At 41.4% G+C, this 11,089-nt stretch overlaps 2 protein-coding genes across 2 annotated transcripts; both read right to left on the reverse strand.

Annotated features, from left to right (window-relative positions):
* Positions 1 to 6,774: 6,774 nt before the first annotated feature.
* LOC113747056 (zinc finger protein 595-like) lies at positions 6,775 to 8,440 on the reverse strand. The gene is made up of 2 exons (XM_027285039.1): positions 8,326 to 8,440; positions 6,775 to 7,971 (listed from the first exon to the last, which is right to left on the reverse strand). The coding sequence occupies exons 1-2, from the start codon at positions 8,438 to 8,440 to the stop codon at positions 6,899 to 6,901; spliced, it is 1,188 nt and encodes a 395-aa protein (XP_027140840.1). The 3' UTR covers positions 6,775 to 6,898.
* LOC104940079 (zinc finger protein 665) lies at positions 6,781 to 10,797 on the reverse strand. The gene is made up of 2 exons (XM_027285889.1): positions 9,485 to 10,797; positions 6,781 to 6,808 (listed from the first exon to the last, which is right to left on the reverse strand). The coding sequence occupies exon 1, from the start codon at positions 10,667 to 10,669 to the stop codon at positions 9,575 to 9,577; it is 1,095 nt and encodes a 364-aa protein (XP_027141690.1). The 5' UTR covers positions 10,670 to 10,797; the 3' UTR covers positions 6,781 to 6,808; positions 9,485 to 9,574.
* Positions 10,798 to 11,089: the final 292 nt, after the last annotated feature.

The following is an 11,089-nucleotide window of genomic DNA, read 5'->3' on the forward strand; positions in this document are numbered from 1 at the left end:
CAGTCAGCTATTCAGTCCCAGTGGACCAACAAGCTTTTATGCAGGGGTTCTTCAACTAGGGGTCCGTGACCCCTAGGGGTCCACAGAGGTACTAAAGGGGGTCCGCCAATTTTTGTCAAAATTAATTTGTGAGAATTAAGAATTTAACAAAAATTGATATATGCCGCTAACATAACATGTCCAGTGCTATGGGAAAAGAAAAAAAAGGAGCGGAAAGGTGTTGGCTCAAAACACAGCAGTTCATTCTTTGTTGTGAAATGACCATGAACTCAATAAACATTACCAACTTAATGCTTGTTACTGTTGATAATAAATGACAGCTGAATGGATACATTTGTCACAGTTTAATAGGGAGAACTAAAAGGGATATAAAGGAAAATGTACCAACTTATTTTGGGCCAGGCTTAAAATGTGACACTTTTTAAAAAAATAATTACACTGTGGGGGTCCCTGTTCTGTTTGTCTCTCATCCAATGGACCTTGGGATGAAAAAAGGTTGAAGACCCCTGTTTGAATCAATGCATCTATTTAAATCAGAAGTGAATAGAGTAAAGTGATTGTTATTATATAACCATCTGACTCAATTTAAATATCCATTTTGATTACATTCATCCTTTCTGGACCATCTCAACTTGGAACTTTAGCAAGTAACATGTAAGTGTTATTTTTAAGTACTGTGTTGATCATAGAGCTGCATATTACGGAAGTACTCAAAAAAGTACCACAACATTTATACTTTGTAAATATTTTTTCAGTGTATGTGTACCATATATCAAGAAACCTTTCAAAAGTTCTGATAATTCAATTTAGCTTTAAAATAAGGCACAGTGACGGTCAGTATACGAATAAATAGCAAAAAGAAGGTACATTTACATTCAACAGGACTTTTCATGTGGCCATATAAATAGGTTGGCATTCACTCGCATGTTCTGACTTGGAAACTTTTACATTTAGGGTATTTCCTATTCAACTTTGTTGCTACCATTTTACATTCAGGAAAATAGTATAGTTTCTGTACAAAATTATTTCTTTCAGTTGTGGAACATGTCTCTACCGGAGTGTGTATTGATCCTCAGGTGTTTTTTAAAAGCAATGTGATTGAGTAAAACTTTTCCCAAAACTGCTGTAATTATTTGTAGCTCCTCACTTCTTGTGAATTCTTTCTGTCCGACACTACGAAACCGGAACTCTGAACTGTCTCCCACATAGTTTAAAATACCAAAGTGTATCATCTGGAAACTTATTCCTATTTGCCAAATAATTTCAATCGTTTCTCACCATGGTTTACGTCCGGCCTAGGGGGGACACCGACATACAAGAAAGTACGCTCCCCTCTTTCCCCCTCCCAAGAATGATCAATGCCACAGAGCTGCAAGTCCAACAAAGATTCATTTTATTCAATTATTATTGTTTATATTTCACGAGTGTAGTTTTACGCTTCAGGCGTGAGCAGGCCCCCAAAACAACAAACAAAACCAATCTTGACCCAAAACTAACTACCTAACCAAAACAAGAAAAAAACAAAACACGGGTTCTCCCTGCCTCCCTACAAATAAACAGGAGGAAAAAGGGAGACAAACCAAAAGGAGCTACTCCACCCCTACTACTACTTGACTTCTAGCTAAGCTAAAGTCTCTAAGGCAGACCAGACAACTTCAAGAACAGAAAGAAAACACAAACACAGTACAATACAATACGGCCTGGTGCCAGTTGGGAGAGTAAGGTCAAGAGAAAGAGGCCGAATGAATCCAGCGGCGGGCCATTTATAGCTGATCCACTAGTCCATTAACCCATCGGCAGGCAAGCACCTGGAGCAGCGGGCGAGACCTAAGGTGGTAGCACCACCCTAGGCAGGGAGGGAACAATGACCACAAACAATACCAAACAACACTAAATATGGACCCATGGGTCCTAACACCAGTGTTGTTCTTCTCAGGACTGTGAAGTCACCCACTATGTGTGACAACTCTTGTGTTTTGCAAGATCACAAGCTATGACCTGTATGGATTTTCATGTGGACTTTTTTCAGTTCTTTCCTGTAGGATATCTTTTTCTCACACATGCTGCAGGCATATGGCTTTTAACTGTGTGAGTTTCGTATGTGCCTTTCAGTGGATAGAACAGTGGAATGTTTTACCACAGATGTTGCAAAGGTACGGCTTCTCACCAGATGTGAATCCATCTAATGTGTCTTCTCAAATTTTAAGCCCTCTGTGCAAAACGCTTTTCCACATACTGTGCAAGTCTGCTGGGCTTCTCACCGTGTGTTGATTTTTATGTGCTTTTAGTTGTTGACGGAAACAGCGAATCCTTTCCACCAGATCTGCCAAAGGTAACGCCTTCACCAGTGTGACCTCCATTCTACTGTGTCTTCTCAAGGTAGCACTATGTAGCAAATGCTTTTCCCAAATACTGTGAAAGTATGCAGAGCTTCTCACAGGTGTGAACTGTCGAGGTTTATTCAATGTTTGACTGTAAATTAAAAGCTTTCCCCACATGGTGTACATGTATACGGCTTTCACCTGGTGAATTCTTTGATTGATGCCGTTCTCAATGTTTGCATCCTACCAAATCTTTTCCGCAGGTTGCCCAATTTACGGCCTCTCACCTGTGTGAGCGCATCTAATGTGGACTTTCAAATATTACTGCTCGTGTGAAGCTTTCCCACAGTTGTCACAAATATACGGCTTTCACCTGTGTGCTTCTCTGATGTATTTTCATAAGTCAATTCTACTACTCTAAACGGTTTTTATCGCCAGGTTTGCACAATATTACGGCTTCTCACCGGTGGTGCATTCTCATGTGGTTCAGAAGTACTGACTTATATATAATCTTTCCACACTGTGGTTACATTTAAAAGCGGTTTGTCAATATTACTGTCAGCCCTTGACAAGTTAGGGTTGCAGACGATGTACTCTGACTTCGTTTTCATGTGTTTATTGTTTTGTTCTGACTGCCTCTCTCAGTAGCGTCTTCATGCCTTGTATTCTTTCCTTTTGATCCTTGGCTCTCAGCTGCATAAAAAGTGTTCAACAGCAGCGGTGGTCCCACTTTTCAGGTTTGGTTTCCAACATGGTCCCTTTCTCATCGTAGGAGTCCACCACAAAGGTCTCAGCTCCACCCTTATCACAACTCCTCTCCCTCCTGTGGGACTGGTGCAGAGAGCGCTCCTTCCTGTTCCTCTTTATCTGTAGAGGCTTCTGGGTCCTCCTGGTCCAGACTGGATCTCCTCCCTGGTTACAGAGTTGCTGGTCAGTGAGAACCGCCTCCTCTTCCTCCTCAAGGACATGTTGCTGTTGGAGATCTGGAGGACAGATGAGCAAAAAGGAATATGATACTACTGTGATGGGGACGAGGAAATGCAGACATGCGACTTAATTAGAGCAGAAAGTTTACTGATGTATCTAAACAAATTTTGATTTATAAATGAATTATAGTTAAAAGTTTACTCACCTATCCTGTGTAACTTTATTCAGGTTTGTGCAAACGCTATCCAGCAGTTTGCGCTGACGATCGATCTCTTCTTTCGTATCGGACGATAGTTTTTGAAAACTCCAAATATTTCTTCAGCAGGGCAGCTAGTAGTCGCCTCGTTGACAAAACGTCTCCAAACAGTTCAAACTGAAGGGACATGGCGCTTAATTACGATTAAATAATTAACTGTGTCACCCGCTACCATACCGTTCTTCCCATTCATTCAATAACGTTACGTGCAACCAGAGGCTAACGCTGTACCGCCTGTAAGTGTTTACTTCCGCGGATGTACACACTGTTATAGTTCCGACGGTGGTGTGCCAGACGCTTCTCTTTCCGCTTGTAGGGATGGTATTTACTTGGGACTTGGAGTATTTAATATCCTCAGTAAAGGTAGTAAAGTTTCAAGAATAAAGGCAGCATCCGTAGTAAGGATTGTTGTTCATCACACATAAACCAACAGGCCCTTCATGAGTAGACAGTTTTTTCTTTCCTCTTGCTCTTGTTGAAGATACAGTCGGCTATCAGTCCCAGTGGACCAACAAGCTTTTATGCACGGGGTCTTCCACTAGGGTCCGTGCCCCTAGGAGTCCACAGAGGTACTAAAGGGGGTCCGCCAATTTTGTCAAATAATTTGTGAGAATTAAGCATTTAACAAAATGATATATGCCGCTAACATAAACATGTCCAGCTGATATGGGGAAAAGAAAAAAAAGAGAGGACAGGTGTTGCTCAAAACACAGCAGTTCCTTCTTTGTTGTGAAATGAAACATTGACTCTTAACATTACCAACTTAATATGCTTGTTACTCGTCTGATAATAAATTGGACGCTGCATGGATACAATTTGTCACAGTTATAGGGAGAAATAAAAGGTTAATAAAGGAAAATGTACAACTATTTTGGGGCCCAGGGCTTAAAATGGACACTTTTTAAAAAAATACTTACATGGGGGGGTCCCTGTTCTGTTTGTCTCTCATCCAATGGGACCTTGGGAATGAAAAACGGTTTGAAGACCCCTGTTTGAATTCAATGCTCTATTTAAATCAGAGTGAAATAGAGTAAAAGATGCTTGTGTATTATTATTTAACCATCGACTCAATTTACATATCATTTTGATTAATTCATCCTTTCTGGACCATCACACTTGAGAAACTTTAGCAAGTAATCATGTTAAGTGTTATTTTTAAGTACTGTGTTGATCATAGAGCTGCATATAGAAGTACTCAAAAAAGTCACAACATTTATACTTTGTAAATATTTATTTCAGTGTATGTGTACATTATCAAAGAAACCTTTCAAAAGTTCTGATAATTCAATTTAGCTTTAAAATAAGGCACAGTGAGGTAGTATACAGAATAAAATAGCAAAAAGAGGTACATTTACATTCAAACAGGACTTCTCCTGTGGCCATATAAATAGTTTGGCATTCACTTCGCATGTCTGACTTGGAAACTTTACATTAGGGTATTTACATTCCAACTTGTTGATACCATTTTACATTCAGGACATGTATTAGTTTCTGTACAAACTATTTCTTTCAGTTTGTGAACATGTCTCTACAGGAGTGTGTATATTGATCCTCAGGTGTTTTTTAAAGAATGTGATTTGAGTAAAACTTTTCCCAAAACTGCTTGTAATTATGTAGCTCCTCACTTCTTTGAATTCTTCTGTTCCGACCCCACGAACCACCGGAACTGAACTGTCTCCCACACGTTTTGAAATACAGTGTCTCATCTGCAACTTATACTATTTGCCAAATATTTCAATGTCTCTCACCAGTGTTGGTTCTTCTCATGGACTGTGAAGTCACCACTATGTGTGACAACTCTTGTGTTTTGCAGATCACAGCATTGACCTGTATGGATTTTCATGTGTACTTTTAAGTTCTCCTGTAGAAGTATCTTTTCTCACACATGCTGCAGGCATATGGCTTCTTACCTGTGTGAGTTTTGTATGTGCTTTCAGTTTGTATGAACAGTGAATGTTTTACCCCAGATCTTGCAAAGGTACGGCTTCTCACCAGTGTGAATCCCTCTAATGTGGACTTTCAAGGTACCTCTCGTGCAAACGCTTTTTCCAACTCTGTGCAAGTATGCGGCTTCTCACCGGTGTGTGTTTTTGTATGGCTTTTAGTTGTGACGGAACAGCGATCCTTTCCCACAGATCTTGCAAAGGACGGCCTCTCACCTGTTGAATCATCTAATGTGTCTACTCAAATTAGCACCTCTGTGCAAACGCTTTTCCACATACTGTGCAAGTATGCGGCTTCTCACGGTGTGTGTTTTTGTTAGTGCTTTTAGTTGTGACGGAACAGCGAATCCTTTCCCACAGATCTTGCAAAGGTACGGCCTCTCACCAGTGTGAATCCATCTAATGTGTCTTCTCAAATTGCACTTGTGCAATGTTCCCACTCTGTGCACGTATCAGCTTCTCACAGTGTGTGAATTCTCGAGTGTTTTCAATGTTGACTGTAAATAAAGCTTTCCCACTGTTGTACAGTTACGGCTTTTCACCTGTGTGAATTTTGATGCCGTCAATGTTGCATCTTACCAATCTTTTCCCACAGTCTTGCAAAGGTACGGCCTCTCACCTTGTGAACCATCTAATGTGTCTTCAACTTTACTGCTCTTGTGATGAAAGCTTTCCCACATGTTGTACAAAATCGGCTTCTCACCTGTGAATTCTTTGATGCACAGTAAATGAGTTATTCTATTAAGCTTTCCGCAAAGTTTTTACAAATATACGGCTTCTCACCTGTTGCATTCTTATGGTTTCAATAAGTCATTCTACTAAAGTTTTACGCAAGGTTTTGCAAATATACGGCTTCTCACCTGTGTGCATTCTCTGTGGTTCAGAAAGTACTGACTTATACTTATAATCCTTTCACAGTGTTACATTTAAAAGACGGTTTGTCAATATTACTGGCAGCCCTGACAAGTTAGGGTTGCAGACGATGTTACTCTGACTTCTGTTTTCATGTTGTTGATTGTTTTGTTCTGACTCTGCATCTCTAGTAGAGTCTTCATGTCTGTATCCTTTCTGATCTTGGCTCTTAGCTGCATAAAAGTTGTTCAACAGCAGCTGGTGGTCACTTTCAGGTTCTGGTTCAACATGGTCACATTCCTCATCAGTAGGAGTCACCACAAAGGTATCACCTCCACCTTATCACAACCTCCTCTCCCTCCTGACTGGTGCAGAGCTCCTCCTGTTCCTCTTTAATCTGTAGAGGCTCTGGGTCCTCTTGGTCCAGACTGGAGCTCCTTCCTGGTTACAGAGCTGCTGGTCAGTGAGACCCCCCCCCCCCCCCCCCCCCCCCAAATGTAGTGCATTATGTTTTCTCACACTTGTTGCAGTGTATGGTCTCTCATCTGTGTGTGTTGTTGCATGTTTTTTTCAACTGTGTCAGAACAATGAATCTTTTCTCACATGTTGCAGGCGTACGGCCTCTCACTTGTGTGGATGCATTTAATGTGGGCTCTCAAATGAGTTCTCTGTCTGAAAGCTTTCCCACATGTTGCACAAATAAACGGCTTCTCACCTGTGTGAATTCTCTCATGCTTTTTCAATGCTGACCTGTCACTCAATCTTTTGCCACAGGTTTTGCAAAGGTACCGCTTCTCATCTGTGTGGATGTGTTGTATGTGCATTGTCAAGAGTTTGCTCTGTCTGAAAACTTTCCCACATGTTGTACAAGTATACGTCTCCTCATTAACGTGGATTCTCTGATGCTTTTTCAGTGCTGACATGTTAATGAAACTGTTCCCACAGATATTGCAAAGGTACGGCCTCTCACCACTGTGACCGTCTCTAATGTGGGCTGTCAAGGTACAATTCTGTCTGAAAGCTTTTCCACATGTTGTGCAAATAAACGGCTTCTCGCCTGTGTGAATCCTCTGATGCACTCTCAATTCTGACCCGATAGCAAATGTTTTTCCACAGGTCTTGCACAGGTATGGCCTTTCACCAGTGTGGACACGTCTAATGTGGACATTCAAGCCATTGCTCTGTGTGAAAGCTTTCCCACATGCTGTGCAAATATACGGCTTCTCACCTGAGTGAATTCTTTGATGCACTTTAAACGATGATGCAACAACGAATCTCTTCCCGCAGGTTTTGCAAATATACGGCTTCTCACCTGTGTGCTTTCTCATGTGTTTCCGAAGATCTGACTTATACTTATAATCCTTTCCACAGGTGTTACATTTAAAAGACGGTTTGTGAGCATTACTGTCAGCCCCTGACAAGTTAGGGTTGCACACGATGTTACTCTGACTTCCGTTTTCATGTTGTTGATCGTTTTGTTCTGACTCTGCATCTCTAGTAGAGTCTTCATGCTTGTATCCTTTCTGATCTTGGCCCTCAGCTGCATAAAAGTTGTTCAACAGCAGCTGGTGGTCACTTTCAGGTTCTGGTTCAACATGGTCCCTTTCCTCATCAGTAGGAGTCACCACAAAGGTATCAGCCTCCACCTTCAGCACAACCTCCTCTCCCTCCTGACTGGTGCAGAGCTCCTCCTGTTCCTCTTTAATCTGTAGAGGCTCTGGGTCCTCTTGGTCCAGACTGGAGCTCCTCTCCTGGTTACAGAGCTGCTGGTCAGTGAGAACCTCCTCCTCTTCCTCCTCACAGACATGTTGCTGTTGGAGATCTGGAGGGACAGAGAGCAAAAGGAATATGATACTACTGTGATGGTGAAGAGGAAATGCAGACATGCGACTAAATTAGTAGCAGTAACGTTACTGATGTATCTAACAACTGTGATTATAAATGATTAACTAGTAAAAGTTTTACTCACCTATCCTGTGTAACTTTATTTCAGGTTTGCAAACGATATCCAGCAGTTTGCGCTGACGATAGATCTCTTCTTCGTACTCGACGATAGTTTTTTGAAAAACTCCAAATATTTCTTCAGCAGCAGCAGTTAGTCGCTCGTTGACAAACTGTCTCAAACAGTCAACTGAAGACATTGTCGCTTAATTACAGATTAAATAATTAACTGTGTCACCGCTACAATACCGTCTTCCACTTCATTCAATAACGTTACGTGCACAGAGCTAACGCTGCTAACGGCTGTAGTGTTTACTTCCGCTGGATGTCACACTGTTAAGTTCCGACGGTGGATGTTTATTAATTTCCGCTTTCAGTTGATGGGATTTTATTGAAAACTGCTGCGTTTAATATCATTAATAAATGTTGGAAAGTTTCAAGAATAATCAGCACACTCTGTAACAAAAGATGTTTGCTCATCACACATAAACAAAACATTATGCATACATCTATTTCAATCAGAAGTGAATGAAATAAGATGAGTGATTAATATATAACTCTCTGCCCCAATTTAAATATTGTTTAATCCATCCTTTCTGTATCGTGAAATTTAAAACTTTAGCAAGCAGTGTTGATCATTGACCTGTAAATTAGCAGCACTTCAAAAAGTACACAACATTTAGACATTGTAAACATTTATTTCAGTACATGTGTATAAATATCAAGCAACATTTCACAATTTCTATTTAATTCAATTTCCAACTTTAGTTGAAATTGTTACCAAATTATAGTCAAATCAATCAAGCACAGTACCTAACTATACAGTATAACATAGCAAAAAGAAAGTGTGTTCACATTTAATACGACTTCTCATGTGGTCGTATAAAGCAGTGAAGTTATTCACTCAAATCTGACTTGAAAACTTTACATTAAAATATTTACATTTCATCATCAATATTTCTTTCAATTTGTGAGCATGTCTCACACACAGGAGTTTGTATATTGATGCTCAGGTATTTTTTATGACCACGAACCACCGGAACCGAATTGTCTCCCATATATTTTGTAAATACAAATCTACTTGCCTGCAACTTATACGTTTTGCCAAATATTGCAAAGGTCTCTCACCAGTGTTGGCTCTTCTCGTGGACTGTAAGGTCACCACAATGTATGAAAGGTTCTAAGTTAACAGCTATTAACCTGTATGTGTTTTCATGTGCTCCCCCCCCCCCATTATGCATTATGTTTTCTCACACTTGTTGCAGTGTATGGTCTCTCATCTGTGTGTGTTGTTGCATGTTTTTTTCAACTGTGTCAGAACAATTAATCTTTTCTCACATGTTGCAGGCGTACGGCCTCTCACTTGTGTGGATGCGTCTAATGTGGGCTCTCAAATGAGTTCTCTGTCTGAAAGCTTTCCCACATGTTGCACAAATAAACGGCTTCTCACCTGTGTGAATTCTCTCATGCTTTTTCAATGCTGACCTGTCACTCAATCTTTTGCCACAGGTTTTGCAAAGGTACCGCTTCTCATCTGTGTGGATGTGTTGTATGTGCATTGTCAAGAGTTTGCTCTGTCTGAAAACTTTCCCACATGTTGTACAAGTATACGTCTCCGCATTAACATGGATTCTCTGATGCTTTTTCAGTGCTGACATGTTAATGAAACTGTTCCCACAGATATTGCAAAGGTACGGCCTCTCAACACTGTGACCATCTCTAATGTGGGCTGTCAAGGTACAATTCTGTCTAAAAGCTTTTCCACATGTTGTGCAAATAAACGGCTTCTCATCTGTGTGAATCCTCTGATGCACTGTCAATTCTGACCTAATAGCAAATGTTTTTCCACAGGTCTTGCACAGGTACGGCCTTTCACCAGTGTGGACGCGTCTAATGTGGACTGACAAGCTACCATTGAGTCTAAAAGCTTTCCCACATGTTGAGCAATTATACGGCTTCTCACCTGTGTGAATTCTCTCATGCAGTTTCAATGATGACCGACAAATGAATCTTTTCTGACAGATCTTGCACAGGTACGGCCTCTCACCAGTGTGGACACGTCTAATGTGGACTGTCAAGTTACCATTGAGTGGGAAAGCTTTCCCACATGTTGTGCAAATATACGGCCTCTCACCTGTGTGAACTCTCTGATGCAATCTCAATGTTGTCCGAGAAATGAATCTTTCCTGACAGATCTTGCAAAGGTGCGGCCTCTCACCCGTGTGGACGCGTCTTATGTGGACATTCAAGGTACTACTCTGTGCGAAGGACTTCCCACACGTTGTGCACGTATGCAACTTTTCGCCTAAGTGGGTGCCAGTAATGTGGGCTGTCAAATTACCTTTCTTTGCGAAAGCTTTCCCACATGTTGTGCAAGTATATGGCCTCTCACCTGTGTGAACTCTCTGATGCTCTTTTAATGATGACATGACACTGAATCTTTTCCCGCACGTGTTGCAAAGGTACGGTCTCTCACCAAAGTGGGTGCGTCTTATATGGCTTTCCAAGTGACAACTCCGTCTGAAACCCCTCCCACATGCTGTGCAAATATACGGCTCCTGAACTGAAGGTTCACTGTGGACACTTTCAGGTTCTGGTTCAACATGGTCCCTTTCCTCATCAGTAGGAGTCACCACAAAGGTATCAGCCTCCACCTTCAGCACAACCTCCTCTCCCTCCTGACTGGTGCAGAGCTCCTCCTGTTCCTCTTTAATCTGTAGAGGCTCTGGGTCCTCTTGGTCCAGACTGGAGCTCCTCTCCTGGTTACAGAGCTGCTGGTCAGTGAGAACCTCCTCCTCTTCCTCCTCACAGACATGTTGCTGTTGGAGATCTGGAGGGACAGAGAGCAA

The sequence above is a fragment of the Larimichthys crocea genome, chromosome XII (genome assembly GCF_000972845.2).
Source record: "Larimichthys crocea isolate SSNF chromosome XII, L_crocea_2.0, whole genome shotgun sequence".
In the NCBI taxonomy this organism is placed as follows: Eukaryota; Metazoa; Chordata; class Actinopteri; family Sciaenidae; genus Larimichthys; species Larimichthys crocea.